General features: G+C 44.6%; 2 protein-coding genes across 2 annotated transcripts in view; both read right to left on the bottom strand.

Moving 5' to 3' along the window:
* F5 (coagulation factor V) overlaps window positions 1-12,380 on the bottom strand; it is a 73,344-nt gene extending 60,964 nt beyond the window's left edge. Inside the window, exons 1-4 of the mRNA XM_038394720.2 lie at window positions 12,137-12,380; window positions 8,229-8,320; window positions 4,018-4,140; window positions 1,529-1,741 (exon numbers count right to left, since the gene is read on the bottom strand). Of these exons, the coding sequence (XP_038250648.1) occupies window positions 1,529-1,741; window positions 4,018-4,140; window positions 8,229-8,320; window positions 12,137-12,297 (589 nt within the window). The 5' untranslated portion in view covers window positions 12,298-12,380. The remainder of the gene's footprint in view (window positions 1-1,528; window positions 1,742-4,017; window positions 4,141-8,228; window positions 8,321-12,136) is intronic.
* A 5,861-nt stretch (window positions 12,381-18,241) lies between these two features.
* LOC119852838 (coagulation factor V-like) overlaps window positions 18,242-24,076 on the bottom strand; it is a 78,883-nt gene continuing 73,048 nt past the window's right edge. Inside the window, exons 23-25 of the mRNA XM_038394706.2 lie at window positions 22,080-22,228; window positions 20,997-21,179; window positions 18,242-20,170 (exon numbers count right to left, since the gene is read on the bottom strand). Of these exons, the coding sequence (XP_038250634.1) occupies window positions 20,024-20,170; window positions 20,997-21,179; window positions 22,080-22,228 (479 nt within the window). The 3' untranslated portion in view covers window positions 18,242-20,023. The remainder of the gene's footprint in view (window positions 20,171-20,996; window positions 21,180-22,079; window positions 22,229-24,076) is intronic.

The raw sequence follows: 24,076 nt of genomic DNA on the forward strand, positions 1-24,076 counted from the left end.
CCCTGAGGTGCCGGGGCTATGAACTGCTCAGTCTAGAGGTGCTGGGGCTCAGCCCTGGCAGAAATTAAGTGCTACATCCAGGACTAAGACAGATATAAATGACTCTGGAGAAGCTTGACACAAGGAAGGAAAATAAATATTTCCAAAATATTCAAAAACACAATCACATCAGCTACATCATCAGGACTTTCCAGCAAGAATCACAATAAAACACCGAAAGGGAAAGAGCTCTGATGAGAGGAGGAGACTATAATAATAGATAATTTATAATACAAGAGCATTAACATTGCAAATTCTTGAAAGGAACATTATTGACTATGGTGCCAATCCTACAATGCAGTGTGAGCGGGCAGACCCCACACTCACATGAAGCCTGTTGAAGTCAATGTGTGCGGAGAAGAACTTGTATGTATTACATTGTGGGCGCAGGTTTTGTTTTGTTTTGTTTTGTTTTTGGAAGGACTAAATGTACAAACCCATTTAATCAATGTGCTCTACCCAAGTCATTCCATACAACAAACTTTTCTCAAGGAAGGAGAGAACCAAACTAAATAACTCATATACTAGCCTTTGGCAAAGGAAAAACATATACTCCTGTGGAATGGATGGCTCGGGGGACTGACAAGGAGCTAAGGAAACTTTCCCTTAGATCACTGATTCATGTCCATCTCAGATCTTCTGCAAGTATCTAATGTCTGTTTGAGATCATATAGAATAGCAGTTACTATCAATGAGGGGATGGAGCATGCTCAGTGAAGACAGAATCTTTGGAGATTTTAGCCACTAAACTCTAGCATGACACTACTGAGCATGTGCAAACTGAAATTTTTCATAGACTTATAACACAGCCGAATTTGAGCAGATTTTCACGTGAACCGAAAAAGCGCATCCCTAACAGAAAGGCCACCCCCCTTTGTCAAATTTCACATTCCTGCTCCAAAGCACGAGGATGCTCGAGTTTCTCAACAAAACAGTCTTAATAGATTTTTAATATGGGCAAAACCAAGTGTTTTTTCCTAGCCTTGTTCTCGGAAACAGTTGAACAGTATTGGATACAACTTTCCAAAATAATTCAATCTGAGGCAGACACCTGGAATGGTAAATTCCAGCCTGAACAGTTAAAGTTTCACAAAGTTATAAGCAATTGAAGTTGAGGGTCTCAAAATGGGAAATGTCAGGCAACTTTAATATAAAGCGACGTTACCAGCCCTGTCTACAATTAGAATTATTCAACAAACTAGTGTGCATTACAGCTAGTCCAGAACACTGTAACCTTGAGGCCTAAAATAAAGAGAGAGGAAACAAAAATCAATGTCCTCTTAACTGCCTGCCCAGAAACACGAGAAGGAAAGAGGGAAATGAAATGCCTTCTCACATTATGATACAATCTTCAAGCTTGATTTTTATGTTTTTTTTGTTTTTAGCATTACCATAACAGAAAGCAGCACTATCAGAATGTGCTAGGCTACTGAAACAGTAGACCAACTGACATTTTATAGCTTTTGTCTACCCAAAGCATTTTGGTTACCTTTTTTACATATAAGCAATGCTCCAATCAGACCGGAGTTAAAGTCCATCACCATGTTCTCATGTGAGTAATAGATATAGGTGAGACAGGGAGGGTCGACTTCTTTAGGCCCAATTTCTGCAGTGATCTCCCATGTGTATTTATACAGCAGGCCTGGAGGCACAGCATCATCCAGTTTTTCAAAAGAAGATGTTCTGTCAGCATACAGGGAACCTGCATAGGTAGAAGTCGAGAGAGGGAGGTAGAGGTGGCATTGAGGGAGGGACTGATGAACGTGTGAACAGGGCTTTTACTACCATTGCCACCCATACACAGAGAGCTTGATTCTTCTCTCACCTGCACCAGCTTTACAATGGTGTAACTCCATTCACTTCAGCAGAGTTACTCTCGATCCTCACTGGTGTCCCTGAGAGCAGAATCAAGACCAGTAGTCGGTTTCATTTACCCAGGCTGATGTGGTGGGGGAGTATAGTACAACTGCTCAGTCTCTCCATGGTTGGTTTCAGGAGTGATCGAGAAGGTACTAGCTGCCTAATTCACCAGCTTTCCACTGATCCTGGTCCAGCCTCCCTCCATAACACTGGCCCTGTAGGAGCTACTGCAGCCTTCCAACTTTTGTACATTACAAATCTGAATGGTGATAACATTGCATTTTTGTATTTAATTTGTTTGCATTGTCTACAGCCAATAAAAATGTTCACTTAACAAGAAGGCTTCATGGAGGTTATCAAAATTCTAGCTGCAAATAAGATGAGAAATCAGTGAAATATCAACCTGAACCATCATCAGACAGAATCGGAGATTTTCAGTGACATGTGATTGTTCCTCAACACAGAGCTCGACTCTGCTCCCACTCAGCTGAGAGCAAAACTCCTCTTGGGCCCACCACATGAACAAGGCATTAAACAAAACCTCAGAGAGCTCTCCCGACAAACTGATAAATAGCAAGGAACAAGATCATCTAGAACTGGGGGGTGAGGGGTGGAGGAGGGATGGGCTGGGAAATCTCGGACATTTTTGCAAAAAATGTATTCACAGAGTTTGAAATTTCAACCAAATTTCAAAATCTGAAAAAAATCCCAACCCCCTCGAGAGTTGCTGAAAAGGGAGAACATTTTTCCAGATACTGTTTCGAGATTCAAAACATTTCAACCACCTATGACATCATCAACCCTAATGCAATTAAATATTTGCAAGCTGACAGCCCACGTGCGTCACTGACACCAGTGCATAGGCAGTGTAAAATGCTACCATTCCGACATGGAAGTGCTTTACATTCACTTTGCACTGGTGAAAATGAGACACAAAGTGCAAATTGGGCACATATTCAGTAATAAATAACCCATTACCAATGGTGGCAAATGCCTTGAACTCTAAAGTCTTGGAACTGAAAGAATATCAATACATTTTCTTTAACACACACGTTTAAACATTTACTGTATGGGAGGATAATTCCAAATCTTTAGGACAAGGTTCCTTCTGAAAACTGTAGCTCTTTGGAGTAAAAGTATGTGAGGAGGCAGGACAATGTTGTGCAGTTCATTTAGTGCACAAACAGCCACAGACTGGATTCAAGGGTCACAGGTCATCAGTCTGTAGAGGATTTTCTGAGCATTTCCTCCCTCACCACTCTATTTTCTACCCCCTTGTTGCACTTGCAGCTCTATGCAATCTAGCTGATTGAGCGCCAGTTAGAAGAAGTTAACATCAAATTGGATTCCATCCTGAATTTTATTAATGGATGTTGGTAAATCATTTGGCAGGATAGAGTGGCACTGTTTTAAACTGGTAGCTTTACTCAAGTTTGATTTGGTCTCTATGGCATTCTGGGAAACCAGCAGGACATATTAGTACCATGCCTCTAACAACTGACAGCCAAAGGCCAGATCTTGCAAGAAGCTGAGCTCCTACTGGGAGATACCAAGTACCCTTTGTCATAGTCCCTGGGTAGGCCACCCCTTCTGAGACCCTGTTTCAGTCCCCTGACTGCATCTCTTTCTCGTGGCAGGGCTGTGCCTCCACTTCTTTTTGGGGTGAGATCCCCTGATCCAACCACTCCCTGACTTGGTCTCTGGGTCACACCTCCCTGGTTGCCAGCCATGATATTTAGCAGGCCCAACAGCTTGGCACCTGCAAGAGTTTCTCCTTGGGAGCCTGTGGTCAGTGGTAGTACGCCGTGACACAGAAGCAGCCTCTTCAAAACAAAAGAATGATTTGTTTGCCAAAAGGCGCACAGCACTCAGAGAGATGGATTGAAAATAAGAGACCTATACACATACTGTCTTACCTACACTAGGCATTCCCCTCAAGCCCCTAGGGTAGCCTTGGAGCCCATGTATTCTTGGGGAACAAATTACATCCTGCTTGCTGCCCCAGACATCAAAGGTCGATGGTGTCCATACTCTGGACTTGATTTTCGGCCCTTCTCTATCTAAGATTATATAGTCTTGAGTAGAAAAAAAGAATAGATGGCATTTTACAGCACATACCTTCCGATAGTTTGTTGTAAGCTATGCCTTGTGGGTGAATGCTCAGTGGTTTGTTGGCCATGTTCTTAAAGTGAACTACTAAAGTGTCTCCCACTTCAGCATGCAGAGTTGGTCCCAGAAGTCCTGCAGAAATTCAGCATAAAAAAAAGAAAAAGAGATGAGTATCAAATGGTGCATCTTAGTGAAAGGGAGAGAGTCACTTTCTCCTGAGTGGGAGAGTGAACTCCTGTTAAAGGACAAGTTGCACAAAATAAAGGCATAGGATTTAATGCCAGTGCAACAAGGATTGATGCTATCCAGTGATTTAGCTGTGAAATACCTAGATGATGGAAAGGCAAACAAGGATCTAACAGATGTTGCCCAATGTAAATGAGGTTGTGAATTATATATTCAGCAAAAGACACTGAAAATCATAGGAAAATTCTGCACATGAACAGAGAAGGCTGTTTCCTGGCTATGGAAAGTTTAGTGAACAGACAGCTTAAAAGCTGGGGAGAGGATTTCTCCCCTTACAAATTAGTCACCAGTACTGGCATAGTTTTAGGACAGCAGACAGACGTCTTAGGGAGTGTTTAATGCAACATCCAGAGCAACAGCCTCACAACACAAAGTATGCCTCCACTTCAGTGGGACATGCAGTTGCTAGTATGGGAATGCCTTGCCAAGCTGCTTTAATTTAGATAGCACGGCTAAGAACAGCAGAAAAGATGCAATAGCGCAGACCCAGGTGCAGGCTAACAATGTCAGTACATACCTAGGAGGAGCCCACACCGAAGCCCATGCTCCTGCATCTTTGCTACTTTTAGCCATGTTAGCTCCATTTAAGCTAGTGTGGGTATGCCTACCTGCGCTGGTATCACACTTCCCAGTGCAGTGTAGACGATCAGGGAAGAAAAGATCCTTCAGTCACAGAATGCATGCTGAGGAAATGGGCCTGGTAAGAAAGGTATTGTAGTGACGGCCTGAGGCATCTTCCACTGAAGTCAAAAGGATTTTTTCCATTGACATTAAAGCACAAATGGATCAAACCCTTGCCAAGATGGCCTAGACATTTACCTGTAAATATGTAGCACCTGTAAATGAGTAGCACCTCACTCCACCCAGTGACTGCATCATAGGAAAAAGCCAGTTTTACCCATCCTATCTGAGGGGAGGGCTTTTATGGAACAATGAAAAGTTACCAAAAGATAGGACAAAGGAAGCCAAGTATTGGAAAGGGGCATATCAATGCAGAGAGTCACACAGGAAGGGGAAGCACTGTGCAGGAGAGAGCAAGGTCACAGGCTGGGGGAAGAAAACTCCATGTGGGATAAGCCACCCAACATGTAACAGCCTGCATGAGGCAGGGGAAACCCTGCTTGCCTACATTCCTGGACACAAGTGTCCCTCCAAGGACTCCCAAGGGAAGAGTGAGCTAGCGAGGCACATTGCTCTTAGGATGGTTCTTGTGTTCTATATGATCAGTATTGTCTTGTGCTTTATGTGATTAAGTAAAAGAGCAATTGTGTTAGGCTCTGTGCAGAGTGTGAGAGTGTGCTTCACAATTATCACATGCCTCCTGTTCAATTAAGCCTTGGAGCAGAGTGTAGGGAGAGGGTGTGTTTGAGTGCAGTGGAGTCTGAAGAGTCACCGTTGTGCCCAAGGGCTCGGCAGCTCAAGAGTGGGTTCCACCTCTCATAAGGAGGTGCCGGATAGAAAGTCTGCACCCTGAGTGCGTGTCTAGGGACTCCAAGATCGGGGCAGGGGCTAGACTGTCTTCAGGTCCCAGAGCCTTAATGCACCCAGGGACCCTGAGGCTTGGATTCCCCTCATAGCAGTCTAGTGGGTGGCCAGCAGGGGGCACCCAACCAGATCTGTGACATTCTTCTTGCAGGGTTACAAATTGCTTTACAGAGAGAGTGCGTTGCTCCCCACTTGGTAACCACTGGCCCTGTCTAATGAGTGACCAGCCACTTACTCACTGCCTTTCATGCTGTGTTCTTGAAAGAAAGGAAATGGGTTAGGAGAAGGAGAAGGGAGGATGAGATCCCAGAAATTACAGTGTCAACCCAGGAGGGATCTAATCACAAACTCGCCGCTGCAGGTTGGATCACGGCAGGTTGCTGGCATCCAGTTGGTCCTCTCATCTATGATCTTTAAATACTGGCATAAATTTTCTTCCAGTCTTCTGGAAACTTCCCCAGCGTTCCAAGTCTTATCCAAAATCAATAGTGGTGGTTCAGGGCTTCGGTCCCCCACGCAGGCTTGCTTAAAAATCCAAGTCAAAGGGAAGGACCCCACCAAGCCACTACTCCACTTCTACCCCCCCTACAGCAACCCACCCCACCTGCTAATACGCCCCAGAACCTGTCCCCCTGGTGACCTTAGATCTTCTAGGAGGAGTGGTGGAATCCATAATGGGGAGTACTGAGGGGGGAGCCTCTGCAGCTGTGCACTGATCCATCATGAGCCCAGGCAGAGGATGGCAAATGGTGTCAAACAGAGCCTGGGGTTGGAGGATTGAGTGTGATCAGTGTGACTGTTTTGCACAGCGCTACACGTGTGGGAGATTGATAGCAGTGGAAGGGAGCAACACCCACATTTTTCAAGTTCTGAAAATACACAAACTGGCCTCCAAAAAAGGGTGCCCACATATTCTGCAAATGCGGCAATAGTGTACGCCTGTATTGTGGCCAGCAATGGCACCACAAACAGACCCATCACACAGATGATGTTCCAGGAGCACAAATGATCCCACAGAAGGGATCATTCTGCAACAGTATGATCATATTATATTGGAAACATGCAATAGGCAAGACAGTCAAAATCTCCTGGTTATGAAACTGAAAACAGTCAATGACTTACATTTTCAAAGGTGGCTAGTGATTTTGGGTGCCCAATTTGAAATACTGTAAAGCGGCCTGATTTGCAAAAAGTGCTGAGTCTGCCTGACTCAGAAAATCAGCCCCTCTTAAGGCATCTCAAAATTAGTGACCCAAAAATGGGAACTCCAATTACTAGTCACTTTTGATCCATAAATTCCAAGGCCAGGAGGAACCATTGTCATCAGCTAGTCCAGAGGTTCTCAAACTTCATTGCACTGCAACCTCCTCCTGACAACAAAAATTGCTACATGACCCCAGGAGCGGGGAGAAGCCTCAGAAGCCTGAGCCCACCTTAGCCCGGCCGCCCCGTGCAGGGCGGGGTTGGGGGAGGGCAAAGCCAGAGCCCCACTGCTCTTGGTGCAGGGGCCAAAGCTGAATCCCAAGAGCTTCAGCCCAAGGTGACGGGGCCTGTTACCTGAGGGCCTCCCACACTCTCAGGACTGAAGCCCTTGGGTTTCGGTCCTGGGCCCCAGCAAGGCCAATGCCAGCCCATGATGACCCCATTAAAATGGGGTCATGACCACTTTTCCCTCTAAGCTGTGCATGTGTGCATGCGCACACAGATCCTAAACCCTGCACACACGGCAAAACACTGCATGCACAAAAATTTGCACAGAAGCAAAATATTTGCACAGAAGTAATTTTTTGCACACACATGGCCTGTCAAAAATTAGAGGGAACATTGTCATGACCCACTTTGTGGTCCAAGCCACAGTTTGAGACCCTCTGATCTAGGCTGACCTCCTGTATAAGAGGCCATAGAACTTCTCCAAAATAATTTCTAGAGCAGATCTTTTAGAAAAACACCAAATCTTGATTTTAAAATAGCCAGTGATGGAGAATCCAGCACAACCCTTGGTAAATTGTTCCAAAGGTTACTTACTCTCACTGTCAAAAATTTACACCTTATTTCTAGTCTGAATTTGTCTAGGTGCAACTTCCAGCCACTGGATCCTGTTATACCTTTCTCTGCTAGATTGAAGAGCCCACTATTAAATATTTGCACCCCACGTAGATACTTATAAACTGTAATCAAGTCATCCTTAGTCCTCTCTTTGTTACGCTAAATATAGACTCTGAGAACTCAATCACTATACAGCATGTTGTCTAACGCTGTAGTCATTCTTGTGGCTCTTCTTTGAGCCCTCTCCAGTTTAATCAGTACTGATAACAGAGGCCAAAGTTTTTAAGGGATTGGGCTTTTGGCTCCTGGGCTATAGAGAAGAGCCACCTAAATTCTCTATATATTTGCTTGGCTTGCCATATATGCTAGCCAGGTGTATACAAATACAGGCACATTTTCTCGCCCGTAGAAGACATTGGCTTTGAAAGTTATTTTCTACTTACCTGAGAAAGTATCTGTTGGTTTTGCTTTCTTAAAATCTGCTTCATACTCTCTATAGGCAATTTTCTTAAACACAGGCTCTGAATTTTCTAATCTGCAATGGGAAGTATTAAAAAAAATAAATTAAAGGTAAAGCTTCTTAGCAATGCAGTGTGGTCGAGTGGAGTGGGCAGGAGACTGGGCCTCTGGAGACCTCACTTGGGTAAATCATTTCATCTCTTTCCCCCCCATCCCCCGTCCATTTAGAGCAGAGGTGGACAAACTAGGGCCCGCGGCCCACATCCGGCCCGGGCCCTGAGCTCCTGGCCGGGGAGGCTAGTCCCCGGCCCCTCCCGCATCCTCAGCGTGGGAGGGGGCTGCCCTGCGGGGGCAGGGGAGAGCAAGGAGGAAGCTCCCCTGCAGCCTCCGGGGAGCAGGTGGGCCGGAGGGCTCAGGAGCAGCACCGGGCTGCCGAACAGCTGGCTGAAGAGAAGTGGCGCTTTGAAGAGGAAACCGCCGCCTCCCTCCAGCGGCACAGCTGCCCCTGCTCCTCTTGAGCCCCCCCCGCGTTCCCAGGCCCACATACTGACAGGGGCTTTAGAGGGGGGAGTTGCCGGGGAGGGCCTGTCACGAAGTGGGGGTGTGGATAGATTTCGGGGCAGTCAGGGAGCGGGGGTGAGGGGGTTGGATAGGGAGGTCCCGGTGGTATGGGGGCAGGGAATCCCAAGAGGGGGCGGTCAGGGGACAAGGAACGGGGGGGTGGATGGGTCAGGGGTTCTGAGGGGGGCAGTCAGGGGGCGGGAAGTGGGAGGGGGCGGATAGGCTTAGGGTTTGGGGAGGCACAGTCTTTACTACCCGGCCCTCCATACAGTTTTGGAACCCCGATGTGGCCCTGAGGCCAAAAAGTTTGCCCACCTCTAATTTAGAGTGTAAGCTCTTGGGGACAGGGACTCTCTTATTACATGTTTATTCAGCAGGTAGCACAATGAACGGAGCCCCAGTCACAGCTGGAAATAGAAAATGTGATTTGTTCCCCTTTGAAAGAGCAAACTGGCCTCTTATAAGGCAGCCCAGGGATCAAAGTCATTCAGGAAATTGCTTCTTGGGAAACATGGCAACTGTCTTTAGCTTTTGATACATAAAATATATGCACAAATGGATCCCATGCTGTGTGCTGTAGAAGGAACCCAAGCAGGCAAGACGAAGAGAGCACATGGCTCTTGGATGATGGGTGTTGAGCTGAAATGAAGGTTGGAGGGGCAGAGCAGCCACATTTTGTGTCATGCATCCCTAGCTGACTGGTAGATTTCTTGGTAGCTACTGCAGGGGGCCTTCAGCGACAACTCCCTCTCAAAGTCTCCTACCTTCCTTTCAGGAATGTAAGGCACAGGCACGGTAGGGGGAACTTGATGACAGCACACAGACAGGGAGGCAGAGCAGGTGGATGAAGGGGAGGTCAGCCCATGGTGATGGCTCAGGATCCAGCCTCTGAGTTCAGAGCAGATCTGCTGCCCTGCAAGGCTGTGGATTACCCTAAATCACTCTCCCGAAAGGAATGAATCAGGCAGAAACGCCATAGGTTTCTACTCCACGGGGAGCAGAATTGGGCTCCATGAGTTAACAGGAATTTTGTCATTGACTTCAGCAAGAGAAGGCTCTGATCTATAGAGCTCACTGCTGAGTTCTTCCCTGCAAGAGTTTGTCCTCACAAAGGTGATATGTGACCTTATGTTATGATATTAGATGGAACATGCCTGACCGACCCTGGGGCCTAGGAAGAAGGAAGTTATGACAAAAGGAATAAAATCATTAGAAAAACCTGACATTTTTTCATGAAAATCTTGAATTGAAATTTCAAAAATCTGAAACATTTCTGCCAGGTTAGCAATAACGTACAGCCAGAAATAATCTTTGACCAGTCAGTGTGTGTAAACAGAGCCAAACCTCTAGCCAGCTTCGTTTCTATACACAGTGATGAGTGGGAGACATACACGTAGCACAAAGGCAGCTTGGAAATGTCATGGACATATGAATGCAAGCCCAAACGGTGTATGTTTGGAGGGCAGGGTACACTGAAAAATTACACCTGGTTATATCATATACAGTACTGCCAGCCTCAAATGTTCAAAAACATGAGATTTAGTTTTAAAAAAATTGCCCAAAATAGAGCAGTCATATTGAGTCCTGAGTTGTTTTTAGTGTTGGTGTAGCCGTGTTGGTCCCAGGATATGAGCGGGACAAGGTGGGTGAGGTAACATCTTTTATTGGACCAACTTCTTTCTGAGGTAGCAGCCAATAAAAGAATAGGTAATCACTTTAGAGATCAATTAAATGCATTCAAAGAAGTTTTGGGCCTCCTCTCTAGACACATTTGAATTAAAAACATTCAAAAGGCTCAAAAAATGTCTGACTTCCATGCCACTTAACTCCTCCACCTTTTTCCTCCTGGGTCCTTCCCTCCTCTCCTTATTCATGTAGGTCTCCTATATTATTACTGGTTTCAGAGTAGCAGCCGTGTTAGTCTGTATCCGCAAAAAGAACAGGAGCACTTGTGGCACCTTAGAGACTAACATTTATTAGAGCATTAGCCCACAAAATTTGTTAGTCTCTAAGGTGCCACAAGTACTCTTGTCTTTATATTATTACTGTAACCTCTACCCTACTGTGTTACACCTATATAGTACTGTCTGGTTTGTATGGTCTGTTCTTGCAGCTTTGAAGAGTTGTAAAATTGCATAATTCTGTTGGAGATCCCATGAAGCCTGCAGTATTCAGCAGCATATATCAGCTGTAAGTCATTTACCTTTTGGTACTTACTGGGTTTTTTTTTTTAAAACCACAAAAAAAAATACTAATCCCAAAAATTTGTCAATGTTGCCAGAGGAACCTGAAAGTGAAATTGAGCAGAAAGCATGAACGTGATGAAACTGCCTGTTGTGTATTCGTCACCTCAGCTGAAGAAATGTACTTAGTAAGCAACCATAAAGAAAGTAAACTAGATTATTCATTTACATTTTTAAAAATTGATGGTGTTTTTTTGTAAGGACCTTTTCTTATTTAAAAATAGATGTAGTATTGCCAACTCTTTTTTTGGTTAGTTCTGTGACATTTGATATTTTTTCTTAAAGCCCCAGTCACTTGAATCAAAAGTTTGCATGAGAATCTCAGCTTTTTAAGAAAATAAAAAATAATTAAAAACAACCCCTCAAAACAGTACATTTTTAGTGGTTGCAGAGAAAACTTGAAAATGTAACTTGAGTGTGACCAAAAAGCAAATAAAAAGAACTTCAAACTTCCCCCAAATGATGAGATTTTAAACAGCTTTTAAATAATGTTGAGAGTTTTTTTTATTTGCCTTGTGGCTTTTGAATTTTTCTACACAACTGTGAGGGCCAGAAACTTTTTTTTTTACTGTTGAAATGAAATGCATCCGATGAAGTGAGCTGTAGCTCATGAAAGCTTATGCTCAAATAAATTTGTTAGTCTCTAAGGTGCCACAAGTACTCCTTTTCTTTTTTCGAATACAGACTTACACGGCTGCTACTCTGAAATGAAAGCTGAGATTCTGATGTTTTCACTTAGCTGCAGCAAAACACCAAATCTCCAGAGACTCATGCAAAAATTCTCAATGTAGGATTGACCCCAGTGACAGTTTGGGGGGCACAGAGGACGCGGGATTGAGTCCAAGTTTGCCTTTGTCAAAATGGCATCAATAAAAACTGCTCCCAAAAATCACATTGTGTGAATAAAACAGTTGATAGCATTGAACTGAATTAAGGGCGTCATCCAACTGGAATCAATAAAAAGGATCTTATTAACTTCCATAGGCTGGATCAGGCTCTAAGCCCAGCTGTGCACAAACTCCTCAGGAGACTCAAGTCCCTTTCAGCCCGGGAGGGAGCTGGTTGCCTCCACATCTTCCTACTCTTACCTGGACTGTTCTTTGGACTGGGGTCTGTAGCTCCAGCTGGTGGTCTCTGCGGCTATGTAGTGCTCTCGGACCTGAGCTGCTCCCACCCGATGCCACGCCAAACCTGGCCACCACAAACCAAGCAGCATCAAGAGAAGGAGGCGCGTGCAGGAGAGCCCCATGGTGCAAGCTCCTGCTGATGCCACACTGGGAGACACATGAGGCAGTGGCTGCTGCTTTTGCTGCTACTGCTGGGGAAATGTTTTCACTGTGGTTAGTGATGCAAGAAGGGGGTGGTGATGTTAGTGACGCCCAGGTCATTGCTCTTCACCTCCTCCTGCTGCTGACAGGAACCATAGGGGAGATAAAGAGCTGCTCCGGCTGCCTTTCCCTCCCTCCCCCACATCTTCCCTGCTGTGTGCCAAGCACAGAGGACAAGCAGCCTCAACCACATAAGGCAGAGTTGGTGGGCTGGGTCGTTGCCTACTAGGGCAGTAGGGTATTAGGGGCAGCAGCCCAAATAAAAACTGTTTATGTGGCTGAGTTGCAGGGTGATGAAGCATAGGGGCAGTGCTGGCATTGGGGGCAGGGACCCGGCTACAGATGCCACATGTCCTTGGATTTCAGGGATTATTCCAATTTTGAGAGGGGAAGATCTTGCATTGTGCAAACCTGGCATGCTGGGCGATAAAGAGCAAGAAATAGTTCAAGGCTTGGGGACTGACAGGCTCCAGAAACTTGTACTAGTTCATATCCGGTCCAGGTTATCAGGAAATGTCAGCTGCTACCTCAGGACAGCTCTCTGGGGGCCTGTGAGAATCCGGGAGCTCCTAGTCGACAAGTGTCCACATAATCAGATAATTTACTTTAAATGCTCCCTTATTAGCAGGCTATATGCCAAACCCGAAGGAGCCAGGGAGACTTGACTTCTCTTTCATCCAGAGTTAGAGTCCCTCTAGCCCAGCTGTGAGTAGAGCTGGCTGAAATTTTTTGAACATTTTCTTGTAAAAAAAAAAAAAAGAAAAAAAATTTCTAAAATGATTTTCTTGTTGACATTGTTGAAATTTGACATCAACATTTTCATGCCTTTTTGGATATTGTTGCTTGATTTTTTTTAACACATAAAAAACAAATCAGAAACATTATCAAAATGGTTATTGACTTTTTTTGGTTTTCTTCCAATGTCAGGTTTTTTTGGTAAAAGAAAAATAGTTGATTTAGGTTTTTGGGAAATGCAAAGTTCCAGTGATCTCTTTGACAGTGTCTTTGCTAAAAATTAAAAACAAAGAAAAAGTCACAAAAAGTAAAATAAAAAAAAACTAGGCTCAATTTAAAACACTTTGAACCAAAAACATGTTGGCAATTTTCCCCAATTAATTTTGAATGTAACCAACCCCCAACTCTAGCTCTGGGATACATTTACAGGGCACTTGTCCATGCTGTACTGTTCTATTCTCTGGCTCTCACAGATGCATAGATTTTAAAGCCAGAAGGCACCATTATCATTATCCAGTCTGACTGCCTATAAGACACAGGCCATAGGACTTGCCTGAATTAACTCCTTCTTCAAGTCTAATAACTTGTGATTTAATGAGAGCACATCTTTTAGAAAAACATGCAATCCTGATTTAAAGATTTCCAGTGACAGAGAACCCACCACATCTCTAGTAAGTTGTTCCTGTGGTTAATTACCTTCACTTAAAATGTGCATCTTGTTTTCAGTCTAAAAATGTCTAGCTTCAACTTTCAGCCATTGGATTTTGTAATGCCTTTTTCTGGTAGATTAAAGAGCTGTCTACGTTCAGAAATCTCTTCTCCATGTAGGTACCTGTAGAATTTGTTACACCTTTGTCTGTTAGAACAGGGTGGGCAAACTTTTTGGGCCAAGGGCCACATCTGGATGGGGAAATTGAATGCAAGGCCAGGGCAGGGGTGCAGGAGGGAGTGCAGGGTGTGGGAGGGGTGTGGTGTGCAGGAACGGGCTCAGGGCAAGGGATTGGGGCAGAGGAGGGGTGTGGGGTGTATGAGGGAGCTGAGGGAAGGGGGTTGGAGTGCAGGAGGGTTACAGGGTGTGGTATGGGGCTCAGGGCAGGGAGTTGGGGTGCGGGGTGCAGGAAGGATTTTGGGCTCTGGGGTGGCATTGGCACGCACCGGGGCCAGGGCAGGTTCCCTGCCTACCTGCCCTGTCCCCACGCCACGCTGCTCAGGGTAGCGGCCGGAACCACATCCCTGTGTGGCCCCTGGGGACGCGGGGAGGACAGGGCTCCATGCGCTGCCCCTGCCGCGCCTCCAGGTACCTCCCCTGAAGCTCCTATTGGCCATGGTTCCCTGTTCCTGGCCAATGGGAGCTGTAGGGGGTGGTGCCTGGAGGCAAGGGCAACACATGCAGCCCTGTGCCCCCGCCCCCGGGCCCCAGCGTCGTGGTGCTGGCCGCTTCTGAGAGCAGCTCAGGGCCTGCAGCACCACGGAGGGCAATCCCGCGGGTCGGACCCAAAGCTCTGAGGAGCCGGATCCAGTCCGCTGGCCATAGTTTGCTCACCCCTGTGTTAGACAGAAGAATACTCTATTATCAATTTTTTTCCCCATATAGGTTCTTCCAGGTCATTGACAAAAATCTTAAACAGAAGAATCGATCCCTGTGGGATTCCACCAGAAACACACCCGCTGGATGAGGATTCCTCACATTTACAATTTCATTTTGAGAGGTATCAGTTAGCTATGTTTTAATCCATGTAATGTGTGGCATGTTCATTTGTATCATGCTAGTTTCTTAACAAATTAAAATACCATGTCAAGTGCCTTACAGAAGTCTGAGTATGTTACATTGACACTACTACTTTTAACTAAACTTGTAATCTCATCCAAAAAGATATCCAGTTAGAAAACAGATTTTGTCACCCTATAAACCCATGTTGATTGTCATTAATTATATTATCCCTCATTAAGTCTTTAATCATCAAGTCTCACATCAGCCGTTCTATTATTTTGCTCGGGATCCACATCAGACTGACAGGCCTATAATTACTTGGTCCTCCCATTTATGCTTTTTAAATACTGGTATAACATTAATTTTCTTCCAGTCTTCTGGAACTTCCCCAGTGTTCCAAGACTTATTCAAAATCAATAGCAGGGGCCAGAGAGCCCCCCAGCCAGCTCTTAAGATTCTTGGATGAAAATTATCTAGAGCTCCTGATTTAAAAATGTCTAACTTTAGTAGCTGTTGTTTAACATCTTCCTTAGTTACTGTTGGAATGGAAAGTATTTCATCATAATCATATGAGATGAAACTACTGTCTTGTTTTTTTCTCCAAACATAGAACAGAAATATTTATCAAACACACATCTGCCTTTTCTGTGTTATTATTGACAATTCCACTATTTCCTCTAGTAATGGACCAGTGACCATTGTAGGATTCCCTTTGTTCCTAATGTATTTAAAAATTCCTATGGCAAGCAGAAATAAGGCAAGAAGATTTCTTTGTGTCGTTTTGCTTCTTTTATTAAGTTTCTACTATTGCTGACTTGTGATTTTTGTTAATTTCTATTAACTTCCCCTTTTTCCCATTTGGCATTAGAACAAATGGAAAAAAGGGGAAGTTGATAGCAACTAATATAATTTATATATAAAATTTTACAGCTGCTTTTCCTTCTTCTCTCAGAGCCAAGCTGCTTTCTAATCAGTGTAGTCTTGCACCTAAACAAACAGTGACACATTTAGAGTTGGTGGGCCCTGTGCGCAGCTTCATTTTTGGGGCCCCCACCTTGATAGTGGCAGCTGGGAGCCCTAAGCCCTTTTAAAATTGCCAAGCCCCAGGGCAGCTGCCCCTTTGGCCCCAACCCCCGTCAGCAGCCCTGGGTTCGGGGGGTGCTGCAGTACCCCCACATTTTATGTGGGGCTCCATTGCTTGCCTGGACCACTTATGTTAAAACATATTGTTAGGAGCACAACTGCAGGGGCTGCCAAAACTTCCCCAGGCCACTCCACCAGCATCTTGACAGATGTTAAGAATCATTAAGAAAGGGATAGACAAGACAGAACATATATTGCCTCTATATAAATCCATGGTACATACGCCCATGTTTTGAATATTGAGTGCAGATCTGGTCGCCCCTCTCTAAAAAGATATACTGGAATTGGAAAAGGTTCAGAAAAGGGCAACAAAAATGATTAGGGGTATGGAATGGCTTCCGTATGAGGAGAGATTAATAAGATTGGGACTTTTCAGCTTGGAAAAGAGACGACTAAGGGGGAATATGATAGAGGTCTATAAAATCATGACTGGTGTGGAGAAAGTAAATAAGGAAGTATTATTTACTCCTCATAACACAAGAATTAGGGGTCACCAAATTAAATAGGCAACAGTTTTAAAACAAACAAAAGGAAGTATTTCTTCACACAATGCACAGTCAACCTGTGGAACTCTTTGCCAGAGGATGTTGTGAAGGTCAAGACTAACAGGGTTCAAAAGAGAAATAGATAAGTTCATGGAGGATAGGTCCATCAGTGACTATTAGGCAGGATGGGCAGGGATGGTGTCCCTAGCCTCTGTTTCCCGGAAGCTGGGAATGGCTGATAGGGGATGGATCACTTGATGATTACCTGTTCTGTTCATTCCCTCTGGGGTTCGTGGCATTGACCACTATCAGAAGATAGGATACTCGCTAGCTCCTCTAGTCACTTAGAAGCGGGCTTTTTAAAACCCTGGTCTCCCTGAGTAGCCCTGAGTAACCCCACCCTCTGGTTAAGGGTTGATGGGTGCTAAAAGGCTTAGGGATCACAGCTTTGTTAAGATGCTCTTAGCCTTGCCTCGCAGGCCTCTTGGCTCAGCAAACACATGATCCCCCAAACAATTAAATAATATTTCTTCACACAACGCACAGTCAACCTGTGGAACTCCTTGCCAGAGGATGTTGTGATGGCCAAGACCAAAACAGAGTTCAAAAAAGAACTAGATAAATTCATGGAGGATAGGTCCATCATTGGCTATTAGCCAGGATGGGCAGGAATGGTGTCCTTAGCCTCTGTTTGCCAGAAGCTGGGAATGAGCGACAGGGGATGGATCATTTGATGATTACCTGTTCTGTTCATTCCCTCTGGGGCACCTGACACTGGCGGAAGACAGGATACTGGGCTAGATGGACCTTTGCTCTGACCTAGTATAGCCATTCTTATGTTCTTGAGACAGGTTCATCATGTAGCAGCCTTGTTAAATCTAAGACCACTTCTGGATACTCAGGTAGAAGCTGTGTGGCCAGAAGTGCTATTTTCCCCCACCAGTGTCTGGCAATAAAGTGTCGCCCTTGCTACACAGTGATCCATGCCATCACCACCTTGGGCTCTACAAAATGTGACAATAGGTAATCACCCTGAATCTGGAGTTGGTATAAAGTGTAGCTGCTCAATTATTAAGTATTTTCATGACAAGAGCATGTAACACGGGTGCTCTGACTTACCAACAGACAACAGAAGTGGAGCACCCTCCAGATTTCCATGGAAAGAGGTTACTGACAGGGAGGCAAAGATCCCTCGCCTCTGGAACCGATTTCCCCCATTTCTCACATGAATTTAGATCTGTTAATCCTCAGGACATGCCTGCAAAATCTACCTCTTTTCTTGGGAATGGTTTGAGACACATAGGGCCTGGCCCTACTGAAGTCAGAGTTTTGCCAATGGTGTCACTGGAGCTAGGACTGCACTCCAGAACTTTTGTTTGTTTAAACAAAAATATTTTTGTCTGGGAAGTCATGGCTGGGTTGAACATAAAACATTTTATAACGGCTTATACGGTTGTAACAACTGATCATTTAGCAATATGCAGTTATTAAAACTGTTTCACAGTATGAAAGGATCTCAGAACTTAGGAAATTTTAGCTGCAATCAACCTGAAAACTATCACATGAACAGTTTGGTGATTTTGCTCCAGGCCATTTTTGGATGCAAACATTTCATTTTTGGTGATGGTTTTGTCAAACTGGCAAAGTTGCCTCTCAAAATATGGAAAATCAGAAACGTTAACATTTTGCTCTTCACTCCAGAAATTCAGCTGTACTTTCACGTGGAAAACGGTGACAGTATGAAATATTTTAAAAAGGCAGAATAAAATGTGAAAATAATATTGATTGAGGTTTTAAATTTTATTTCACTTTTTTATACATCTTTACTTGGAAACACATACATTTTTTGATATAAGAACTCTAACTCTCTTGAAACAGCTTGAGACAATACTTTCTAAGGTTATAGACCAAAACATGGCCCTGGGTTCTTGATGATATTCTGCCCCAGGCCATGAAGGACCCAGGTGAGCAGAGGGAGTCCTCTGCTGACAAGACTGGAGCCTAGGACAGTACTAAAAGCTTAGCTAAAACTCTGCTGAAAAGATATATTCAGGGATAGCAAATAGATTCTCACTGAGCGCATCCATCCTGAGAAAATCTATAAATGTTTCATGCACTACAACAGCGCCACCAGCAATAATGTTGGCAAATGCTGTAGCTTAGACAAGGTGTAGGTGTCTTTACCGTAGTGTTATCTAATCCTATTTTATTACCATCAGGTTCTGTTTCTCATCAACAGCCAAGAAGGCTTCTTTCTTCCAGTAGGGGATAACAAAACAGCATTGCCTAGCTTCTAGTGGTTAGAACATGGGACTGGAAGCCACGAATCCTATTTCTGGTTCTACCACTGACCTGCCATGATCTTGGGCAAATCTCTGTCTCTCTCTATGCTTCTTTCCTGCCACCTATAAAGATACTGTTGACCCCCACCCAGGGGGGCTGAGAAGATTAATGGTTATTTAGGATATATAGAGTCAGAGGCATGCGTGGTGTTTAAAAAAGCAAATATAAAGATGAGGGCCCTAGATTCTCAGAGAAGGGGTTGCAGATGCTTGATCTTGAGGCCACTTCTATGTCAGCCCCAGCAGAGATCAGAGCAGAGTGGAGGCTTCTCTTATCTACACTGGCTGGCAATGACCCTCCAAGGGACCACCTACCAGCCAGGGATTGCTGGAGTGCAGCATCACACCTGCTTCCCAGCCCCAACACCATCGGCTACTGGATGGTGGTATAGACAGTGGTTTTTATGAGTACTGGGGAGTCCCCCTTCAAGGGGAATGCCTAGGGAGGGACATCTGATAGCTTTCAGCAATGAGGGGGCTACAGAGAGAGCAAATCTGGGCTCAGGATTAAGCCCAAGGTCCGTGCCCTCAGGAGATTTAGTCTAAAATTCAGTCAGAACCAGGACAAACAGAGAACAGACCATTATGTGTGACTGGGGGAAGACGACAGTGGTAGAGAAATGGAGGGAATGTGTTTGGGTGCCCAGATTCCCATGGAAAGGGGCATGTCAAACTTGCATGCTTTGTGGATTTGATGTTTGTTACTTTCTCTTTTTAAGGGTGGGTCTACACTGCAGCTGGGACGGTGCAGGTGAAGAGACACGTGTTAGTTCTGCTCCAGCTTGGGTGCTAAAAATAGCAGTATGGCCATGGCGGCACGGGTTAGAGAACAATCCTACCTGTGAATAATCCCTGAGAACAATCCCACCTGACCTCTGTGTCCATACGTGGTTGGCCAGCCTGAGCTACCGCCCATGCCACTGCTCGAGCACGCAAGCTCAAGTGGAGCAAGCACATGTCTACCCACCCACTCTGGGAAGCTCCCTCCCAGCTGTTATGCAGTTGTATCCTTAATGTACATTTATATGAATGCAATATCTGTCAATGAAATCTCTCTTTTAATTCATGTTGGCAAAACACTAAGATCCTTGGAGGAAAGGCACTTCAGAAGGACTAAATCTGACTATTCTAAGAGTTTAAAAAAATGTAGTTCTGCACAGCGATTGCTGAAAAGTGTAAGGCTCCCAGACTTAACAATCCTTTGTTCGTGTGTACTCTGTGTGTCCAGCATTTAGGAAGGATCACAGCCAAAGAGTTCTACCTGAAGAGCAATGCTTCGATTCCAGGTTTTAGGAACAATGCGGATAAACCTGGAAAATATGGGTGGATTTAAAAAATGCTTGACCTGTCCGCTGCTGTTCTCATTCCCCCCAAATACCTGAAAGTAAACAAAACAAGGAATTAGTGGGAAAAAATTATTTTAAAAAAAAGCGGATGCATTTTTAAGGTATCTAAACACTTCAGAGTTGCTGCGTTTGGGGACCGGAAGATGGACTGGATCACACCAGCCTTCCTCCTCTACGTCACTGGTTCAAATCCAGTCAAATCCAAACTGTGGTCTGTGTGAAATGATTTTGTGGTCTCTGTTTTTGTCTACATCACAAAAACTATCACCACGATTGGTGCTAACTGGCCCCTGTGTTGGCTGGGGACTGACAAATCTCCCCTCTCTTATCCCTAGATGTGGTCCCTTCAGGTCGGGATTGAAGCACTTCCGTCAAGGCGGCTTGGGGGATTTTGCAAGTGCTGTACCTGCTGTGTGGATGTATGGGGGTCTCAGCTCTGTCAATCTGGGACCTTCCACCAGCACTAAATTCACTTAAAAAAATTAAAGCAAAAAATATTTTGCAGTGAAGTTTGGCAGAGGCTTCCGCGTACACATTTTGTGCATTCCTTTGAAATGTCCCTCTTTAAAAGGCATGCCACTGATTTCATCCCAGGTTCAACGGCATTCCACTCACACGTAGCATCTCCTCCCTTTCATTGGTGAAAATTATTTACATCGGAAATAAAGAGCCACGAAAGGGAAGTTTGAGAGTCCTCTATAATAGAAGAACTACTCCATCAGCATTTTAAATTCAACTGCGGGAACAATTTTTTGTGCCCCTCATTCTGGGGCTGTCCCTCGTTTGGGCCTTGAGAAGTATGACAAAGTGCTCCGGATTCAGAAACAGGGACAGAATTCTCCGAGTTTAAAATGGTACCTTTCCCACTGAAGTGGTGTCATCCATATAAGGTTTCCATTCTGTGCCTTCATCACTGTAAAGGATGGCGTAGGTTTTCACAAACAGCTCCACAGACATGGACTTGCAACCCTGGGTTGTGATAGCGGTTATCTTCTTTGCTTTGAGGAGATCAATCTGCAACCACTGCTGGTTGTTGTTTGACTACAATCAATACAAAGAGTAATGTGTGAGCAAATGTGTGTTTGTGCCAATATTAGCACAACCAGAAACTTTGCTCAATGACAGTTAAAGTGGTATGAAGACATCCACCCTCCCAGAACTTCAAACCTACGCAAACAAAGTTAAGGGAAGTGCTACCAGCATTCTCTGCTGGCCACATCAGTTTAATCACTGCAGATGATACACACTGATCCTCCATCCAGCATTCACTTCCATCGCCAACGCAGAATGAAAAGCAATAAAAATTCATCCCTGGTGAATTAACGAAGCTCTTATAAAGCACTTCTCATCAATAGATCTCAAAGCGCTTTACAAAGTGTCATCATCATCCCCATTTTACAGATAGGGAAACTGAGACATGCAGGGAACTGACTTGCTCAAGGTCAGCCAGCAAGCCAGTGACAGAGCTGGTTACAGAACCCAGGCCTCCTGAGTCTCACTCCAAGGCTCTAGTCACTAGGCAGTACTGCCGATCAACAGTAAAGCCAACAGAATTACACCAGATGAATTTGGCTCACAGGCCACCAACCTTCAGCGCTTACTCATCCACTGAGTCCAAAGAGACCACTCCCATGAATAAGGGCTGCAGGGCCTGCTTCCAGTCTCCACATAGTTTCATTGCTTTCCACTTCACATTATGAAATTAGTAAATGTTCTTTTAAAAAAAAACAAAAAACAAAACCCACCACCTGTCTTCCTTAAAGGAGCTGGGCATGTCACAAACCTTCCACTGGAAGGGAACTAAACAGGCTTTTCCCAGGAGGACTGAAAAGAACAAGCCAGAGCACAGCATGGAGGGGGCACAGGCACGGACACACACCAGAACATTTGCTAACAGCAGCAGCTTTGACTTAGCAGTTTTTTCTTCTGTTTGCTTGTTACCTTTGCTTGCCAGGCATTCAACCTCCCTTGCTGATTGAGACGCGCGAGGGAAGGCTCCCATGAGTTATACCAGGATATCTTATAGGAAGAAGCTGTAATCTGAGCTTTTTTGATCTCCCCATTTTCCATTCCCAGCGGCAGAGAGCAACCTGTTAAGAGAATAGCAGTAGATCTCCATGTAATCTCTTGAGCAGCAGTGGACCAGAGGAATAAGCAACAGGCTAGGAACGCCTGAGTTGTAATCCAGTCTCTGCCACCGACTTGCTGTGTGGCCTTGCTCAAGTCATTGTAACCGCCCTTGTGCCTCAGTTTCCCCATCTTTAAAAGGGGGGTAATGCAGGGTTGTTGTGAGCATTCATTAGTTAAAATGCATAAAGAACTTGGAAGTTGTGAAGTGCTATCTAAATTCTAAATGCTCAGGACGTGGGAGAAGAAAACACATTTGCAGTTAGGGAGTAGAGCTCTCTTTGCCCAGTCATCATTAAAACGAAGCCCAGCAGATGTGTGAAATAAAAGGTTTGTGCATCTGCCTGTTATGGGTGAGACTGTCAAAAGCACCCAGAGTTAGACCAATTCTGACTGAGCGCTTTGGAAAGTCCCACTCTGTATTCTTATATTGCCATTCAAGGATTTCAGAAGCATCTTGTGATGTTTGGATGCCCAACTTGAGAAACCCAGTTTTCAGAGGGTGGGAAGAGCTCAGTCTGAAAATCAGGCCTCTTTGAGGTGTTTCATATTAGGCACCGAAAATCATGAGTTGCTTTTGAAAATAATAATAGGGGATTTCAATTATCCCCATATTGACTGGTACATGTCACCTCAGGACGGGATGCAGAGAAAAAGTTTCTTGACACCTTAAATGACTGCTTCTTGGAGTCCTGGTCCTGGAACCCACCAGAGGAGAGGCAATTCTTGATTTAGTCCTAAGTGGAGCACAGGATCTGGTCCAAGAGGTGAATATAGCTGGACCACTTGATAATAGTGACCATAATATAATTAAATTTAATATCCCTGTGGCAGGAAAAACACCACAGCGGCCCAACACTGTAGCATTTAAATTTCAGAAAGAGGAACTACACAAAAATGAAGAAGTTAAACAGAAATTAAAGGGTACGGTGCCAACAGTGAAATCTCTGCAAGCAGCATGGAAACTTTTTAAAGACACCGTAATGGAGGCTCAACTTAAATGTATATCCCAAATTAAAAAAACCTAGTAAGAAAATCAAAAAAGAACCACCCTGGCTAAACAACAAAGTAAAAAAGCAGTGAGAGGCTTTCATAAATATAATGGGAAGGGTAACCACCTTTCTGTATATAGTGCTGTAAAATCCCTCCTGGCCAGAGGCAATATCCTGTTACCTGTAAAGGGTTAAGAAGCTCAGCTAACCTGGCTGGCACCTGACCCAAAAGACCAATAAGGGAACAAGATACTTTCAAATCTTGGGGGGGTGGGGGAAGGCTTTTGTTTGTGCTCTTTGTTTACATGGTTGTTCTCTCTTGGAATTGAGAGAGGCGAGACAGAAATCCATCTTCTCCAACCCATCTTAATCCAAGTCTCCAATATTGCAACCAGTATAGGCAAGGCAGATTAGTTTATCTTTTGTTTTTTTTGTGAATTTTCCCTGTGTTAAGAGGGAGGTTTATTCCTGTTTTCTGTAACTTTAAGGTTTTGCCCAGAGGGGGATCCTCTGTGTTTTGAATCTGAATACCCTCTAAAGTATTTTCCATCCTGATTTTACAGAGTTGATTCTTTTATCTTTTCTTTAATTAAAATTCTTCTTTTAAGAATCTGATTGATTTTCCGTTGGTCTTAAGATCCAAGGGTTTGGGTCTGTGTTCACCTATACAAATTGGTGAGGATTATTATCAAGCCTTCCCCAGGAAAGGGGGTGTAGGGCTTGGGGGGCTATTTTGGGGGAAGATGTCTCCAAGTGGTCTCTTTCCCTGTTCTTTGTTTAAAACGCTTGGTGGTGGCAGCATACTGTTCAAGGCCAAGG

The sequence above is a fragment of the Dermochelys coriacea genome, chromosome 1, assembly GCF_009764565.3.
Source record: "Dermochelys coriacea isolate rDerCor1 chromosome 1, rDerCor1.pri.v4, whole genome shotgun sequence".
NCBI classification, from domain to species: domain Eukaryota; kingdom Metazoa; phylum Chordata; order Testudines; family Dermochelyidae; genus Dermochelys; species Dermochelys coriacea.